The sequence below is a fragment of the Pelobates fuscus genome, chromosome 10, assembly GCF_036172605.1.
Source record: "Pelobates fuscus isolate aPelFus1 chromosome 10, aPelFus1.pri, whole genome shotgun sequence".
NCBI lineage: Eukaryota > Metazoa > Chordata > Amphibia > Anura > Pelobatidae > Pelobates > Pelobates fuscus.
This window is the reverse complement of record NC_086326.1, coordinates 43,942,151-43,961,864: the sequence shown is the minus strand read 5'-3', so window position 1 is coordinate 43,961,864 and position 19,714 is coordinate 43,942,151. Positions and strand designations below refer to the sequence as shown.

Genomic DNA, 19,714 nt, shown 5'->3' with positions numbered 1-19,714 from the left:
CAGGGTAACTGGAAAAAAAAATGTTTTTGTCTAGTTTTGCATAAAGGGATGAGCAGATAAAAGTACTGCATGCAAATGAATCCCTTAATTTCTCTGTAGATAGTGGCATCCTGGGGCAGTGAATTTGCCCTAAGCACAAAAGAGGTTTTGGTTTTTCTGTTGCACTATTCACCTCCGTATAGCCTTCAATAGTTTATTAAGATGAAGGAACCATTTTGGATCCCTGTGCTCTTCAAAGTTAAACTCAATACAAAAAAAATATTTTATTTAAAAAAATTTTTTTAATATAAATGCTGCATATCTGTGCTGTACAAAAGAGGTAGAAACATAAGGGGCACATTTATACCAAAAAATGGTACAGTGCGTGTTAGTCACTTAAGTCTGAACATAACATTTTGGTACATCTATGGTTTTTGTCTGCATTTGTGAGGTTCATTTATTAAGAGTATTTGATCTACTCTTTAAATAAATATGGATGTACAATGTTGTCTACCTGTTCTTTAATCAAGAACATCATATCAGCAGCACAGGGCACCCTGAGTGACATACTTTGCCTCAGCTTTTCCAGAAGTTTGGATTTTGCTCTCTGTAGTTCCTGTGCCAACATTTTCATTTCTTCCACTGAAATGGTACCTAAAATTAAAACAAAAGTTAAGCCAAGGCTTGACTTAAGAAAACTAAACAAATAAACTGGCTAGGCAAGGGGGGGAGGGCCTTGCAAAATCACCATTTAGTATTTTGCCAATTTGCCAATATACTGAATACCAGGGGCTGACTGAGCACTCGGCTCCTGGGAACCTGAACACAGTAAGCAGTATATTGGTTTGGATGGGGAGCTCTGAACGCCTCAGTCAGCCTGCTCACAGCACGGGGTCTAGGTTGCAACCAGTGGGGCCCTATTGCTAAAGTCGCTTTCCCACTTATATTGTAGCGTGTCAGAGCATTTCACACATAAATTTACTGCTCTTTCCTGCCTGGCCCGGCAAAGACTGATGTGATGTGGAGGTGGTGGGGACTTGTTTGTCACATCCCCACTCTCTGTGTCCTACACAGCTCGGCCACAGCTTCTGTGTTTGGGCTGGGCACAGCTTATCAAGGAGAGATCTCACTGCCATTCTGGGGTCAAGAATTTGTTTTTTTTTTTTAGTCTGTTGCAAAATTGGAAAGCTGTAGGAGGTTTACAGTGGCCCGTAACAACAGAGATAGACAGACCAAGCAATCTTGTCAGGGCTAATTTTCCACTTGCCAATAGCTAGTGAAAATAAGCCATTATACATACAATTCACAGTTTAGTTTCGTCTTTATTATTACATATTCTACTTTGAAACTATTATATAATGTGGAAAACTGAAAAGACATACTAGTTAAACTGTAAACAAGAAATGAGAAGAAAGCATTGTTTGGATTGCATCCCTACCTTTAATTGTCTGCATAGTCTCGGATATCAAGCGTCGATAAATCTTATCAGCTTGATGGAGGATATTGGCTGCACAAATAGCTCGGTCCTGTTCCTGCTTACAGATGCAAAAATATGAGAACTGATCCAAATCACAGTCCAATAATTTCATGTAGAAATATAATCAATATAATACAGCATCAGGCTCATCAAGCAGTTAGCAAAGTATGAAATCAATTTTATAATTTTAGTTGTAAAATTACTTACCAAAAAATGAAATCCTATCTTTCATATTTAAAAGTGTGCATATAATTTTGCTAATCCACCTAAAGTCGTTTTGTCACCAGAAAGTCTATGCACCATTATATAACATTGTAAAAATGGTGTCTACCTTATATTGATCATTTTAAATCTATTAACCAGTTTATTATAAAGTAACACTCCAAGCACCATAATCACTACAGAGATTGCCTATCCCCCTAATGTGACTACTTGAACTGTTAGCAGTTTGATGCCATACCTGCAGTCCACTTGGCACCGATTCCAGCTTCTCTCCTTCCGGCATTGAGAGCCAGAAGCATCTGCTAGGAGAGTGTGTTGGCTCTCCTGAGCCAAGTGCTGCTGAGCTGTGCGAGCTTATTGGCTCTGTTAGGCTTAGCTCAGCCAGAGATTTTATGGTCACAGGGAGGCAGGGGCCAGTGCCCTACAGCCCCCAGGGAAGAAATGAAATTAATTCAAAATAATTTACTGTTTCCTGAAAGTGAGGAGCTAATCTGCCATTCACAGGCTCAGATTGGCTGCTGCCATCACATGTTCTCCGTAATGTATTCTTTTTTGATCTACCAATGTAGGCAATTCAAAGAGGGCCATGTCCACAATGAATAACTGGCACAACTTTAAATGTTAAGTCAAGCAAATGTTATTTTCATGTAACCAAGCCATAGTAATCTATTTGTATCATACTTTAAACGGATTTATGAGAGTCATTTTTAGGTGACAGTATCTCTTGAATGTGCAACAGTTGTGCTCGCAAAATATAGCTAAAAAGCAAAAAATAGAACCCAGATATAAAAGCTGCTTCAGTGTTAGACTCTAATTTTGAAAGTACTGTAACTCCTACATACATTTTATTACTTATCTAGAACTCCTACATATAGTTATGGTTTCTAGTTATTGTATATGGGTAAATGGATACTGAAATAAACACTTTATACTAAGAATTTCAGTTTAGCTGACTATTTTTTTTTATTTTTATTTTTAAACAATTTTAATTAGTGATGACAAAGATTCCCATGTCTACACAACATAAGAGAAATAACACATCTTGATAGTCATTAAGTGCAGTAGCTGATATTTACATCTATTTTACCTTCCTCTCATAGTCTTCTTCGACAGGAGTTATAGGATTCTCCAAAGCTTGACTTATCAAGTCAGGTATTTTTGAACTGTAAAGAAACAATACATAGTTACATTCACATTAACCTTCTATGTCGTGGTATAAAACATCTAAATAAAAAAGCAATTTCAGATTTGTAAATGTCTTTCTAGAAAATACCCAATATTGTAGAGATGTGCTGATATCTACAACATCTGGAGTTCCGAAGGTTGCCTACCCCTGATATGGGTCATAGGGTGACACATGTTATTTTACCTCTTGTTGCAAGAGGGTCTAAAAAAACAACAAAAAAACACAACTTGCAGAAAATGCATTGTACCGTTGGCATTTGGCATTATCAGTGCCAAGAACAGACAGCATAGATTACCAGCCGATGGCTTTTCCCTTAAAACTTCCAAGATCAGATCATTGTGTGAACAAACCAAACTCATGTTGAAATTAGTGTATACAGTAACTTTCAAAAATATATAGTTTTTGTTTGTGGTTAAAGGAACCTCCTAAATACCAGAGGAATGTGCAGAAAGGGGAAGAAATGTTATTGCCATTCCTGAAATCAGTTATCTTACTCTTGCATACTGTCTTTTTCTGAGCTGTCAATGATCAAGCTGTTTTGCTCCCATGTATTTTTCTTTGCATTGGGCTTCTCGATTTTTTGCTCCATAAGGCAAATGGTTTGATCTGAGACAGGACAAGCCCTGCTTCTATTCCTCATCACACAGCAGTCAACTGGGCAGTGCAAATAGATCTGGCAGAAACCTGCAGAATCTGAAAGCAAATGAATATAACATTGTATATAAGTATGTTCCTTTAAAATGGAGCAATCTCATATTGGCATGTTACTTATGTCAGTCCTATTGCACTAAAGGATTACTATAGGCACCCAAAACACTTCAGCTCATTGAAGTGGTTTGGGTACAGTGTCCCTTTTGTACCTCTTGCTGCAATGTTAAACATTGCAGTTCTAGAGAAACTGCAATGTTTACATTGCAAAACTAAGTCTGCCTCCCGTGGCTATCTACCAGACAGCCATAAGAGGGCTTCCTGGATTGAAGCGGACCTTTGGTCCAGTATCTGATTCTGGTCATCCTCACGCTCTGCTTGAGCACACCCAGTGTCAGATTTTCCCCCATACGAAAGCATTGATTCAATCGTTGCAGGATGGAGCATTGAACCAGCGCCGAGGGACATCGATGCTGGGATAAGGATAAGTTAAGTAAACAGAGGGGTTTTAACCCTTTATTTACCCGAACGGGGCGCGAGGGGGGAGTGATAGTGCCAGGAATACAGCTTTGTATTCCTGGCACTATAGTATCCCTATATACAGAGAAGTTCAGAAAATTTCAGGGGCAACCTCAGTGCAAACCATGCACTAAACCTATAGCCTAGAACTATATGGGACAACAAGTTCAATACACACAGGCCAAACCAGTCTACACCTCACAAGTTAATGCATGCAATATTTGTTTACACTGCTACCTCAATGAATCAAACAAAAATAAATAGTTATCGTGATCTGAAATATTAAGCAGCTCATGTAATAGTGATGAGGATTTTCACAATATCCGAATATATATTATATTGATCATAATGCAGCTAGTGCACCTGTCATGTCAAGTTATTTGTTAATTATTTAAAATATATTTACTACCTACTAAGGTCTTGCAAATAAACATATTTCACAGAGTATGCTTCCGGCATACAAACCTTCCGTTATGCAGGAAGTGGTGATGTCACAACATCATAGCTTCATAAAGAGAGGACTCACAACCTGCTCTGGCATCTCCATACTAGACTTGTGCACAAATGAGATTCAGCTGCAACAAACAAATCAAATGCCTTTTAATCTGCGCCCAAACAAAACGATCTGTCTGGGATTTACTGGGGAGCTTTAGACTCCATAGGTAAATCCCAGACTGATCGATTAGTTCTGTTACAGATTAAAATACATTTGTGAAACTAATTTGTGCACAAGTCTGCTCCATACTATTTATACAAATAAACACCACTGCTAATTGCAGCAGTCATAGATTGCATACAAAGAGCTACGTATGAGTGGACCCATCTTGCAACTGTAAGACCAATTTGAGGCCTTTTATATTTGTATAAAGTATGCTTGTTCTTGCATCATAATAAAGCTTGCATTAAGGATGTACTTACATTTACGTGCCAGTTGGTATACTTCATATCGCATACTTTGATAATAAAAATTATCATCCAAGACAAGACAGAGAGAGTTGTTTTCTGGAATGTTTAGAGTGAGACTTGACGTCTTAACGTCTGATGCTGCATTCAAGATCAGGCCTTGACGTTCCAGACAGCCTATGAACCGATGCCAAGTTTTTTCTGATACGCAAAGGGGTTGTACTAAGCCAGAAGAGTTCAGAAATGCATCTATAAGTTGCTCAATGTACTGCAAGAGGAGATGGCGAAACTGCTTCCAAAGTGAAGTCTAAAAAAAAGAAAGAAAATATATATATATATTCACAGTTAGCATGATTTAACCCCTTAAGGACACATGACATGTGTGACATGTCATGATTGCCTTTTATTCCAGAAGTTTGGTCCTTAAGGGGTTAAACACTTAGCTAATTTGCCATGCTTCACTCAATTTAAACTTACACAATTCTGATAGAAAGACTAACCAACGATCCCTATTAATTCTGCACAGACTGACAGGAAGAAAAATAAAATAAAATTCCCAGATTTTACTATTAACATGACTTAAAGTCATGATTTTATTAAAGACACGGAGGCTCCTATTATGCATATCTCTTTCTTTATTACTCTCAGCAGCAAAGATAGAGAAATATAAATATATCAAAATGAAAGAAAAAACTACATGGCACACAGGCAACCAATCACAAAACAGAGGAAGTGACTATAAAAGGCCTGTGTCTCCCACAATCCCCCTCTTTCTTGCGAACCGAAGACCAGGAAAAACAGGTACCGACGTCACACACCGGTAAGAACAGGAGACGGCAACAAACCGAACTTCAAGCTACAAAAGAGAGAGAAATATGGTAAAATCCAAACTGAAACTCACCAGTACACATGCGGCCCGTCCCGTCCGCACCCAGGGAGCCATCGCTGCGAGGAGCGGAGGCTCGCAATAGTCTCTCCGACCGCAACCCACATGGCCACCCACCAGGAGGCCACCAAACGAGAAGAGGGAGAGGGACGAGAACGGCGGGGAAAAAACTGACCGGCCGGCAGGGGAGAAAAACCTGCAGGGCACACCACGCAAGCACAGGATGGGGCAAAGGTAATCAAGAGCCCCAGAAAACATATAATATAATACACAATCAGAGAAATTCAATAAATTATACATTAGACATAGAGTGAACAAATGAGTACTTATCTGGTCTGAGAGCAGCAAAGAAAGAGGGGGATTGTGGGAGACACAGGCCTTTTATAGTCACTTCCTCTGTTTTGTGATTGGTTGCCTGCGTGCCTATGCAGTTTTTTCTTTCATTTTGATATTATTAATATTTCGCTATCTTTGCTGCTGAGAGTAATAAAGAAAGAGATATGCATAATAGGAGCCTCTGTGTCTTTAATACAATTCTGTTTTCCATCCAAGATACACAGTTAGCATAATATATGCAGGGACAGAATAGTAGCTTACACTTGTCTGACAGACTGTGATGCTGAATATTGCATCATCTGAGGAAAGTATGCCTGATCAGTGATGCCTTGAAAATGTACAAATAGTTTTCCAGATTTGATTCCACGATGCACAAGCTTCTTGAACCCGAATATCGCTAATGTGCTGGTACAAAGGCTGCAGCAAACGTAGGGGCTCCTTTTTGGGGGGTTTCAAAGTCCATATAATAAATGATCTTACCAACTGGGCAAAAGTTACTTTTGAAGTCCAACTCACATTTTTTAAACCTAGAAGGATAAGTATATTATTTAAAGCTTCAATAGTTATGCCCTGACCTTAGAGCAGGTCAAATGTGGTTTTTAACAGGGGTGATACCAAATATTGTGTTTGTGTGACAGCATCTATTTTTTTCCCCTGGAATAAGTTCAGGAGATCTATAAACTATGCATGTTTTGGCCAGAAAGGAATCAAAATTACCCCTGCTTTCTCAACCCTGGTTATCAGAAGAAATATATATGCAAGCCAAACTTAAATTTACAGAATTTCATATAATTTTTACATCCACAAACTTGTTATAGGCTGATTGTTATCTGACAAATATTCTTGTTCACTTTCCAGTCTTCCAAAATGTTCATGTTTTGAATAAGGTAATCTGAGAAGTTATGGTCTCCCCTTTTAATCATTTGGATGATGATATATCACTTATCCATCATGGCTATTTACTAAAGCAGGGGCAGTCAACTTTTAGCAGTCCAGATTTTATAGATTACATCTCCAATAATGCTCTTACGGCAATTATGCTGATAAAGCATCAGTGGAGATATAGTCCACAAGACCTGGAGTGCCAAAGACTGTCTACCAAAAGTGTCTCCACTAAAGTGAGAATTCAGAGTGGATTTGACATTTAATGCCAAAGTTGGCAAACTGGTTGCATAGAATTTTCCAGTTAAGTTATATTTAACTTATATCTAAAACTCACACTTTGAATAACCAGCGGCCAAGCCCTGGGGAAAAAAAGTGTGGGAACTCACCCAAGGTCCACCCAGTCTTCCCCGCTCAGGTGTGGGGGCCGGGGAGAAGGACAATCGCCCGCCCTGCTTATTGTTATTTAGTGCCCCTACCCACTGCTCAGAGGTGGGGAGAAGGACAATAGGTCCCCCCCCCACCCCCTTATTGTTATTAAGGGCCCCCACCCGCCGCTCAGGGGTGGGGGCCGGGGGGAGGACACTAGGTCCACCCAGACCCATTTTCATTTAGGGCCCCCACCTGCCGCTGCTCATGGGTGATGGATGGGGGCCTAGGAGGACCCTATGTCCCCATTTTACTTTTATAGCTCCCAATCACGGGGCACTATGTCCCCCCCCCCCCACTCGGCTTCTTAATAGATGCCCCACCATGGGGGGGGGGAGGTGCCACTGGCTGCTCACTGTTTAGTAGACATGCCCCTACTCACGGCATAGCGAGTAGGGGCAGTTGGGAGATTTTAATCTTCCTTATGCTAATATGGGGGTCATATTGACCCCAATAGAGTGAGGGAGGACATGGGGGGGGGGCGGCCTTAGGAAGTGGCGGGGACCACTGCTCCCTGACGCTTCTATTTTTACATATTACAAGGAGGGAGCTGCGCGCTGGTAGCTCCCTCCTTGTAATAAACCAAACAAATGAACAAAGAGGTCTTCGTTCATTTGTTTAAAATGTCTTAATTTATTCCTCTTTCTGACAAATGAATGGATAAAATTCCCGTTTGCATGCCCAAGTGTTTCACTGGGCATGAGCGGGAATCTTACAGTGTGGGCAGACGACGTGTCCCACAGGGACTTCATCTACCCATACAAAGGCGGCGGCGCCAAGACCTAGGTTTGGGCACAAAATAAAGATGCAAAAATATGTAATATTGGGGGCTTAGGGGCATTCGGGGGTGACTGGGGGGGGCAATTAGATGTAGTGGAGTCAGTAAGGGGGTTAAAAAACGGGATTCGGCCATGACAGTGCAGCTTTAAGAAGCCTGCAGGGAAGGCTAGATACACCAGAACTACTACATTATGCTGTAGCTGTTGTGGTGACTATAGTGTCCCTTTAACAAGTCGGGTTGGAGTGCTGAAAGAATTGGCAGGTGTAGCTGGGGGATATGCTGGGGGATATGCTGGGGGATATGAGATAGGTACAGTAGAGGAGATAAGTACAGTAGGGGAGACAGGTACAGTAGGGGAGACAAGTATAGCAGGGGAGACAAGTATAGCAGGGGAGACAGGTACAGTAGGGGAGACAGGTACAGTAGGGGAGACAGGTACAGTAGGGGAGACGAGTACAGTAGGGGAGACGAGTACAGTAGGGGAGATAAATACAGTAGGGAAGACAGGTACAGTAGGGGAGGCAGGTACAGTAGGGGAGGCAGGTACAATAGGGGAGGCAGGTACAGTAGGGGAGGCAGGTACAGTAGGGGAGGCAGGTACAGTAGGGGAGACAAGTACAGTAGGGGAGACGAGTACAGTAGGGGAGACGAGTACAGTAGGGGAGATAAATACAGTAGGGAAGACAGGTACAGTAGGGGAGGCAGGTACAGTAGGGGAGGCAGGTACAATAGGGGAGGCAGGTACAGTAGGGGAGACAGGTACCGTAGGGGAGACAGGTACCGTAGGGGAGACAAGTACAGTAGGGGAGACAGGTACAGTAAGGGGAGACAGGTACAGTAGGGGAGACAAGTACCGTAGGGGAGACAAGTACCGTAGGGGAGACAAGTACCGTAGGGGAGGCAGGTACAGTAGGGGAGGCAGGTACATTAGGGGAGGCAGGTACAGTAGGGGAGACAGGTACAATAGGGGAGGCAGGTACAGTAGAGGAGAGACATCTGACAGAACAGGGCTGAGGAGACAGTCAGGCAGCTGAGGAGACAGTATCAGAATGGAAGAGACAGACATAACCACCTGGCTGAGAGCTTGGGGTGACAGACAGCAGAGAGAGGACACCATTGAAACATATTATTATTATTATTATTATTATAGGGTGTAGGACAGACTGAGGCCAGCTGTAACACAGTTACTCCCTCTCCCTGCAGGTCCCACACATTACAGATAAACACAATTCAGCCATTTCATAACTGTGCGGCTCAAGCCTCATTATAAGGAGACAGAACCGCGTCACGTGATGCCCATCTGTGCCCTGATTGGCCAGTTCACTCGCCTCCTCTCCTCCAGGTTCCGCGGAGATGCCCGAAGCTTGGCGAGCGAGTCCCTCCGAGAAACTGGCGGCGGTGATGACGTCATCGTACGTCACCACAACCACAACGGACTCGTGCGGACTCGCGCGCTTCCTCAGTGACTCGGCAAGCGTCGACTTCCCCGAGGCGGGCAGGCCGCACAGCAAGCACAGGGCAAGCCTCCGGGGCCGAGCCGCCTCACACATGGGAACTGCCGCCAGCCACCGCCGCACACTGACTGACAGCCCGCTCGCGCAATCACCGGTCAGCTCGCTGCTTCCTGTTACTGGTTTCCTTTGCTGGAGGTTTCTGGGACTTGTAGTTCATGCCGAAAGGGACATGACCTGCTGCTGCCGAAAAATAAACTACAACTCCCGTGATGCTTTATTGACAACAAGAACACAGGCATCACGGGAGTTGTAGTTTTACAGCAGCTGTGGGAATTAGCATTTAGCCATCAATGGGAGGCGGTCTTAGAGCTAGCAAAGCATTAAGGGAGCTGTAGTTATGTAACAGCTGTTGGTTTACCTTTTGGCCACCCTGTGGTATAATGCTGCATTAAACAATATAAATGTAATGTATTCTACATCACCACAGAGACCTTCAGAAACCCCACATTGTGAATTATCATCCCAAAAATTACCAACTTCACTGTTGACATTGCTAGACTACTTTTGTCTATATTTTGCCATCTGACTTCTAATTTACTAAAATTCAAACATTGGCAGATAACGCGTTTATCAGCTGTAGGAGCTGTGTGTTTTATGTGGTTACAATGTGAATTTTAATATATAGCCGCCTTTAAAATTAAATAAATCTGTTACCTGTGCGTCTTTAGGTAAAATGCAGGTAGGTTCCCTGCTTAAAGAAATTGCAGCATAAATAGAAATTGGCTTGAAAATCACAGTGAGAAGCGCGGAAGCGCCTCTAGCGGCTGACAATGAGACAGCCACTAGAGGCTGGATTAACCCATAGGTAAACATAGCAGTTTCTCTGAAACTGCTATGTTTACAGCAGAAAGTGTTAATCCTAGATGGACCTGGCACTTCTTGAGTTTAGCTCCACTGAGCTGAACTAACAAGAATTAGCTTGTTGTCGGATTGACAGCCAGGGCGGTGTAACCAGGTTAATTTATAAAAGTGTAAATTTCTACTGAAATCTGCACTTTTTGTAAAATTATAAAAATAGGTCACACTCTTCACACATAAAGGACTTAAGCAAGCTGAACTGATTTAGTATTCTGGAGTATCCCTTGACGGAATGAGGCAACTGTCCATGTTCTAAACCAAAGCAAAACTTTGGATTTGTGCTGTGTGTTTGTTCCACCGTAATTTAAGGTTTTCTCTTTTAGTGCCCCAATACATAATATTTATATATATAGGAAACATGGGGGGATGGTTGCACTCACCTAAACATGCTTAAATGGGGTGCTGCTGGGGGCCATATTATACAATAAACAATACACAAGATCCAGCGCACTCTCCTATCCACTAAACAGCAACTTCAATGTTGACAGATTTTATTAGTTTGTAAAAGTTTTTTTTAAAAACACCTAATCTAGGCAAAAAAATTGGGATTTAGTTACATTATATGATCATACATTGCATAAGCCTGCCACAACGTCAATGTACCCCATCTTTGGCAGCTCTCGTCATTGCAATGTATTCGCCAGGGAATCCCAAGTGTTTCATGACCGTAAACAGGAATTGCCACCGGACCCTGTCGAAGGCTTTTTCCGCGTCGATAGACACCACCAATGTCGGGGCAGCGACAGTTGTTTGTTTCCATATTAAGTCGATATTCCTCCTAGTGTTCTCAAACAATTGCCTGCCCTGTATGAAGCCGACCTGGTCTGCATGAATAAGTGAGTTCATGAGTGGATTTAACCTATCTGCTTGGACCCTAGCTAATATTTTCAGATTGTGGTTGATCAGTGATATGGGTCTAAAATTCTCAGGATATAGGGGGTCCTTGTTCGGTTTGGGCAACAAGATTATGGTGGCCAAGGTCATGTCAGGATTTAGGTGACCTCCCTTCCGTAAGTCCGCGAAGAGACGTACCAAGTGTGGGGTTAGCTCTTCTCTAAAGGATTTGTAGTAGGAACCATCAAACCCATTGGGACCCGGTGCCTTGTTGCCTTTCAAGCTGGAGATGGCCTTGTCCACTTCTTCTTCCGTGATGTCTGCGGCCAGGCTAGATGCGGCCTCCCCATTTAGTCCGGTCATCTCTAGTCCATTGAGGTAAGCGAGGATGTTCTGTTCTTCAGCTAACTCCGTCGCTTCATTTTCTGGTGTGTGGTTGTAAAGTCGCTTGTAAAAGTCCTCGAAGACCCTGGCGATCTCACTGGGTTTGGACGTGGTCGTGCCATCCGGGCGTTTGATTGCCGTGATATGCGGCCTGTCGTGCCTAGGTCGTAGTGTTCTGGCCAAGAATGTGTCCATTTTGTTCGCATTTTCAAAGTATCTCCATCAGGTGCAGATTGGTGTTTTTGTTCCAGTGTTCGCAGTTGGCTCAATAGGATTTCCAATTGTTGGTGTTTCAGCTTTTTCTTCCTTGTGGCCAGTTTAATTAGGGTTCCTCTTATTACCGCCTTATGTGCCGCCCACACCGTGCCGGGGCTCACCTCTGGGGTGTCATTTGTGAACAGATGGTATTTCTTAACGACGTTACAGAGAGTGAGAGTTCTTAAGTATTCATCAGCAACTCAGAACATCAGGGAGCGAGCGTGGATGGAAGAGAGCGAAGAGAGAGAGAGAGAGAGAGAGAGAGAAAGAACGTGGTCCTTTGTCCTGATGTACCACAATGTGAGAGCCCAAATACAGATTACAGGTGCCCCATTGTCTCCTTTCAGACTTTTTAATGGGACTAGACAGGGGTGCCCACTATCCCCCCTACTGTTTACCTTAGCATTGGAACCTCTTCTGCAAGCTATACGCCGCCACCCGGGGATCTGCGGGGTTAAAGTGAGCAATGAAGAATTTACCGTCTCGGCTTACGCTGACGATATCCTCCTGACACTAACGAACCCGGAAGAATCAATAACAGCCTTGCGGAACGTGATAACGGAGTACGGGAAATCCTCAGGCTACAAAGCCAATATGCAGAAATCAAGCGCATTACCGATAGGTATAACAGAGGAGGAGACGAGAAGGATACGGGAGACCCACAAGATCGGGATCGAAACAGATAACTTGACCTACTTAGGGATCCATCTGACGGCGGACACGAGACGCCTTTACTTTGCCAATTACGCCCCCATGATACGATCTTTGATCAGCGACCTGGAAAATTGGGCCGACAAACCTATATCCTGGATAGGTAGGATAAATGCGGTAAAAATGAACATCCTCCCGCGTATACTGTTCTTGTTTCAGGCCCTACCAATCCATATCGCTAAATCTCAACTAGTGCCGTTGCAAAAATCAATAGGAGACTTCATTTGGCACAACAAGAGGCATAGAATATCCAGGCAGGTGCTTTACCGACGCAAAGATAGAGGCGGACTAGGCCTACCAAACTTGTACTTCTATTACCTGTCTGCCCAACTGACACAGGTGGCGATGTGGCACTCCCCACCCAATGAGAGGAGGTGGGTAGACATCGAGTCCATGATGGTCGGCTCAGACGTCCCTCAATTCACCATGTGGGCCTCAAAAGAAAGCAGACCAATAATAAGGGCGACGTGCCCAGCCGTTCTTAACTCCATCCAAATTTGGGACCGCAGCAGAACCAGATACGGTCTCGCATCATCGCCATCCCCTCTCACCCCAATACTACGAAACCGTGACTTTACCCCAGGAATGGCACCTAGAGAATTTCAGCAAATCTAAAGAACCGGACTACAACGGATCCACCAGCTGTACCCGAATGGAAGTATAATCATATTCACAGATCTCCAACAAGGCACCCACTTGACCCCCGCGGATTCCTTCCGATACCTTCAAATCCGGGATTTCGACAGACAATCACACATCAAAGAAGCAGCTCTGAAACAGATGACTTTTTACAAGTCTATGTGCGTACACGGAGTAACTCCCAAGGGATCAATAACGCTTTTATATGCCCACCTAAGCGAGAAGAACAAGGAATGGGGAAACTTACCATACACGGATAAATGGGAATCAGACCTGGTTGAAGTACTAGAAGGAATTGAATGGCAGGAGATATGGGAAGCGAACACCAAAGCTTCCATTTGTACCACATTTCAAGAACAGTCATGGAAAACCATGCTACGTTGGTATACTACGCCCATACAACTTTACCATATGCACAAAACGGATACCGACAATTGCTGGAGGGGCTGTGGTGCGCGCGGCACTTATCTGCATATGTGGTGGGAATGCCTGAAAGTTCAGGTCTTTTGGACATCGGTCACAGACATACTGACACGGATCTTCGGCAGGCCCTTACCCCTGGATCCTTGGACATATCTACTTAATAGATCTGTAGAAGGATGGACCAAAAGAGAACAGACGTTAATACACAAGGTGACCCTGTGTACTCGCAGAGCAATTGCTACTGCATGGCTGTCGCCAGAGGGCCCTGACATACAAACAGTCGTACCCAAAATAAGGGACTGCAGAATAATGGATGACTTGACGGCAAGGGTGAAAGGCTCCGTAGAGAGGTTCATGAAGCTATGGGAACCTTGGGACAACTGTGTCCTAGGATCAATTAGAGACGGAAGTAGATAGGCCCATGGCCTATGACCAGGTGTAACCGAGATGGAAGCCGAGCCTTGATCACTAATCGGTGAGCCCCCCTCCTCCCTCCTCCTCCCCCCTCCACCACTTATCTCTTCTTCTCTGCTAGCTGTAGCATCGCCCTCGTCTCTCTCTACTCCTCTCTTCTCTTATTCCTCTGGGGGGGTCCCCCCTCTCTTTGTCCTTTTTCTCTGTTTCTTTTTCCTTTTTCTTGTCCTTTTCTCTCTTCTCTCTAGCCTGATTAAAGGGTTTGAAGGAACAGCGGAGCCTCTTGGCTACCCCACTAGGATATCCTCGAGCACTGGCAATCCTGATATTAGGCTCATAAAGTTTAAAAGTTTAAAAATTTCCTCGATAGGGGGCAACCCATGAGAGGCCCGGGATCGGGTTAGAATGGGGAATACCATTATGTTTGACTATGAATCCGTAGGATTGTCTCATGACTATATACAACGAGTTGGCTTCTGTGTAAGCATCACAGTTAAAGTATACTTGCTCCACCAGACGAGTATAAATGGAGAATTAAAAAACACATAATCCTCGATGGGTGGCAGGTTGTGTAGAAGTTATAAAGTGGCTTGAAATTCCGTTTGCTGTCAATTCTTGTATGTACAAGACTGATCTTTTTGTAGTCTGGCTTCTGCGCAAGCCTCATAGTTGTAATATTCTTGCCTTACCTGTCGTGTGCAAAAATAAAGAATTTAAAAAAAAAAAAAAAGAAATACCATCTGTTAAGTATATTATTGTTTGCTTCAGCTGCTCCTGAAAACTTCCTAGTATTTTCTTGTTCTTTTCTTTATTTTCTCTTCGGCATCCAACAGACTAAAACTAATCTGTTCTTGGAAGCAGTTAGGGGAATGATTGCTTCCCCATTCGCCTGCCAAAGTAACTATATGGTACTCATTGTCTGCATAGTTCATGCTACTCATCCTGATCTGAGGGCACCGTGGTTTAAGAACACAACACTCCTATGTACTTCCTCTTTATAGTGTAAACATTAAGGAAAACTCTTCCCAGCAACTGTTTTAATATATCAAAAACATGTCGTATCCCAGTCATTAGTAGTTTAAATTAAATTGTGTTAATTGCCCTCAGTAAAGTGATGAATACATTTTAAGATTTGATTCTTGAGTTCTTAAAGGGTGATTGTGATGGTTAAAGTACTCTGGTGCAGTCCCGTAGTATTAGGACAAAGTGCTGTACAAAGGTTTGCCCTCTGACCTGGGTACCTTCCAGGTTCTGGGTCTGCGCTTCAACAAACTAACGGCATCTGGCTTCTGTAGACCTGCAGAAGTCAGATGCTGGTAATGCAACCCATTCACTGGCTGAGAATTTTAGCTGATCACTCTCAGCTGATGAATTAGACTCTGTGCAAAGAATTGACATTAGCCAGCCTGGAACTCTTGGGCTGACTAATGATGCCCGAATGATGCTGCTGGAGGTGGAGTTAAACATCTGGAAGCAGAGGGGTTAAACTTAGTATGTGCATTATATCATATATTGCTCCGCAATATTCCAAAGAGTCAACAAACTAGGCTTTATAAAAATTGCACAAACCAGCAAGATTTTGACAGCCAAGTTCTAGTTTTGAATAAAAGATTTCTGGATAGAAATTATCCCACAGAACTACTTGAGAAAAGTCAAAAGGAAGTTAAGTACAAAAAAAGAGAAGAGTTTTTGAAGGTGAAATCAAAGACTAGCACTCAAAAAGAAAAAAACTTCTTTGATATGGCATTTATTACTAAATATAATAATAAAGCAAATAGAATAGATAAAGTTTTTAGAAAGCATTGGCCGATTCTTTTGCAGGATACTTATCTCCACAAACTACTACCCAAGAAGCCAAAGATCGTATACAAAAAAACCGATAGCTTAAAAACGATTCTAGCCCCTAGTCTGTTACCTAAAGTTACGTTGAAAAATGAAAAAGAGACCTTTTTTAAAAAAAGACCCATTGGGTTTCACAGGTGCGGAAATTGTAGCACATGTAAATTTCAGAAAAGAACTACATTAACTTTTAAAAGCACAGTTACGAACGAGAATTTTGCAATAAAACATTTTATAACCTGTAGTAGCAGAAACGTTGTCTATCTTTTAGAATGTGTATGCGGAATGCAATATATAGGTCGAACCATCCGCAAATTACATGAAAGACTCCTAGAGCACTTAAATGGCATAAGAAAGAAAAGTGAAAAACACAGTGTACCTCGACATTGTAATGCCTGTTCTGTTTTCTCTTTGAACAATTTCATATGTATAGGTATTGATCTGGTTGTTCCACACTGGAGAGGCGGAGATACCACCAAAACCTTGGTCAGAAAAGAAACAGAGTGGATTTACAAAATGAAGTCTTCTACCCCTCTAGGTCTAAATACGGACCTAGATATTCTTGCATTTATGTGATCACACTTATTTCTATTTTTATTTTTATTCATTTATATTTATATTTATATTTATATTTATTTTTATTTTCATCTTTATATTTATATTTATCTTTATTTTTATTTTTATATTTATTTATATTTATTTTTATTTTTATTTTTATTTTTATTTTTATTTTTATTTTTATTTTTATTTTTATTTTTATATTTATTTTTATATTTATTTTTATTTTTATTTATCTTTATTTTTATTTTTATTTTTATTTTTATTTTTATTTATCTATATATTTATTTTTATTTATTATAATATATTTTTTTATTTATTATAATATATTTTTTATTAGTATTTCATTTATATTTACATTTATTTTTATATTTATATCTAAATCCATATATATATACATTTTTATTTATACATTTTTTTCTACATTTTTATTTTTACATTTTTATATTTATTTTTATTTTTATTTTTATTTTTATCTGTATCCCCATCTTCATCTTTACTTATTTATGATTCTTGCTGATTTGCTCAAAATTTGTTCAAAATTTGTTTAAAATTTGTTTAAAATTTGTTTAAAAATTTGACAAATGTTATCGTTCTGACCATCTAATCCATAAATCTTTTCTGTATTTACACCATGATAGAAACGTTTTTCAGTAATATCAGTACATCAGGTTAAAAATTGAATTAATTGTACGTTTATTATTTGTATATTTAATAAGGGGCTATTAGAATGAACTCGCTTTACCCTATTCATCTGATTCATCCCTTAGATCTGGTTGACATGTATAGGTCATCATGTTTAGGTTGTGAAGATTACCATAAATGCAATACACATTCAACATTTTAGATTAAAATAACCTTTTTAGGTAACATTTATTATCCAGTTTTTATCTCTATTTATTTTTAGTATTCTCCTTCTTTGCTAAATTTGCGGTAATCTCTAGGTTTCCCTGAATGTTAAAATTAAGGCACATATGTGATGAGTTCTGGATCTCTAGTAACTCCAAGTTTGTTACATAGTGTCCAGTACTCAGTGCCAATAAAGTTTTTGTGCGCTCAAAATCAGCCACGCATGCGCACCGACAGACTTCCTGAAAGCTACTGGTCCTTGAGGGTACCCGTAGCTGAACGGAACTTTGTGTCGTTATGCGCATGCGCGACGGCGTTTTTTGGCGCGAAGGCAGAAGATTCCTGAGGACTTAAAAGAGAGACCGGAGAAAGAAATAACAGCATCCGCAGCTCCTGAGGAAGTCCCGAAAGACGCGGGACGAAACGCGTTGAGCCTGTACCTTTTTACTTCAAAGCAGTCCAGAGACCGTTCATTCTACCACTAGAAAGCCGCAAGTATACCTAGCCCTCAGAGTCGCGACCTAGGGCTATTTGGAAACGTTCCATCATCCTTTTTCTTGTGTGCTAGCAGTTGGTGTTTAACAAATTGGTCTTGGAATTGCACTGCTCGATTTTTATGATTTTTTACATTTATTGTATAATAAATTTGTATTTTTTACACTTTCAATTTTTGCTTTTACTTTAGTGATTAGCGCCCTCATTAGGGGAGACTGACACTCTCCCCTTCTCTACTTGCTTCCCCATTCGCCTGCCAAAGTAACTATATGGTACTCATTGTCTGCATAGTTCATGCTACTCATCCTGATCTGAGGGCACCGTGGTTTAAGAACACAACACTCCTATGTACTTCCTCTTTATAGTGTAAACATTAAGGAAAACTCTTCCCAGCAACTGTTTTAATATATCAAAAACATGTCGTATCCCAGTCATTAGTAGTTTAAATTAAATTGTGTTAATTGCCCTCAGTAAAGTGATGAATACATTTTAAGATTTGATTCTTGAGTTCTTAAAGGGTGATTGTGATGGTTAAAGTACTCTGGTGCAGTCCCGTAGTATTAGGACAAAGTGCTGTACAAAGGTTTGCCCTCTGACCTGGGTACCTTCCAGGTTCTGGGTCTGCGCTTCAACAAACTAACGGCATCTGGCTTCTGTAGACCTGCAGAAGTCAGATGCTGGTAATGCAACCCATTCACTGGCTGAGAATTTTAGCTGATCACTCTCAGCTGATGAATTAGACTCTGTGCAAAGAATTGACATTAGCCAGCCTGGAACTCTTGGGCTGACTAATGATGCCCGAATGATGCTGCTGGAGGTGGAGTTAAACATCTGGAAGCAGAGGGGTTAAACTTAGTATGTGCATTATATCATATGTTGTATGCACAGATTTCAGGCATCACGACCACTTCCAAACACTGAAGTGGTTATGGTGCTTGGTGTAAACCTTTAACCCCTTAAGAACACATGACATGTGTGACATGTCATGATTTCCTTTTATTCCAGAAGTTTGGTCCTTAAGGGGTTAAAGGGGACCATGAATATATCCTTGTCTTAAAGACTCCTTTTCATGAACACATTGCTACTGTTAATCTATCTTTTTTTTTTGTTGCTTACTTTTTTTGTTGGAGTAATTTACAAATTCCCTATTCTTTAAATGATATATACTGCTTATTAGATTAGAGGGACAACATTGTGTGCTTTCCTAGAAATGTGGGGACTACAAGATGCATTTTATAAAGGATGTGGGAGGTAAATTAAGTTTTGATATAAATTACAAACAATACATTACCTAACAATACTGCTAGTAACTAACAGGCCTGAGCCATGACAACAGGGAAGGTTTATCTTCCATCATTGGCATTCACTGTTTACTTGGATCATCTGTGGTCCTTCTTGGCACCAACCTGTATCGTGTCCTATGTGGTCACCATATCGCTTGGAATCAAATGCTGTCTTTCTTTTTCATCAAACTATGAGAGAATTTCAAGGAAGTTCACATTATAAGGGTGTAGTGCCTCAGGAATATTACCTCCGCTAGTTTACTAAAAATACCATCCACTAGATGAAGGAGACGAGCGGTAATGTTTTACAGATGATCATCTTCCCATAACCTCAAAAATAGTACTTTGGATAAACAAACATATTTCGCAAGACAGGCAGAGAATAATGTCTCCGTCATGGTATTCCA

The 19,714-nt window shown here is 41.3% G+C and overlaps 1 protein-coding gene across 2 annotated transcripts; it reads right to left on the bottom strand.

The window, feature by feature from the left end:
• Positions 1-298: 298 nt before the first annotated feature.
• Positions 299-9,819, bottom strand: PSTK (phosphoseryl-tRNA kinase). Of its 2 annotated transcripts, none has more exons than XM_063435291.1 (6): positions 9,577-9,819; positions 4,950-5,241; positions 3,359-3,557; positions 2,766-2,841; positions 1,418-1,514; positions 299-633 (listed from the first exon to the last, which is right to left on the bottom strand). In XM_063435291.1, exons 1-6 carry the CDS (start codon positions 9,796-9,798, stop codon positions 455-457), a joined length of 1,065 nt encoding a protein of 354 aa, XP_063291361.1. In that variant the 5' UTR covers positions 9,799-9,819; the 3' UTR covers positions 299-454. The 2 variants fall into 2 exon arrangements, with proteins under 2 accessions (XP_063291361.1, XP_063291362.1); XM_063435292.1 differs by having other exon boundaries at positions 1,418-1,511.
• Positions 9,820-19,714: the final 9,895 nt, after the last annotated feature.

What these genes read in the sequence shown, in the direction of transcription:
- PSTK (XM_063435291.1), bottom strand. Translation starts at nt 9,798, where the DNA reads ATGTGTGAGGCGGCTCGGCCCCGGAGGCTTGCCCTGTGCTTGCTGTGC. An exon ending in ATACCAACTGGCACGTAAAT is followed by an intron (nt 3,558 to 4,949) that starts GTAAGTACATCC and finishes ATTTGCTTTCAG; the next exon opens with ATTCTGCAGGTTTCTGCCAG. An exon ending in AAGAAGACTATGAGAGGAAG is followed by an intron (nt 1,515 to 2,765) that starts GTAAAATAGATG and finishes TGCATCTGTAAG; the next exon opens with CAGGAACAGGACCGAGCTAT.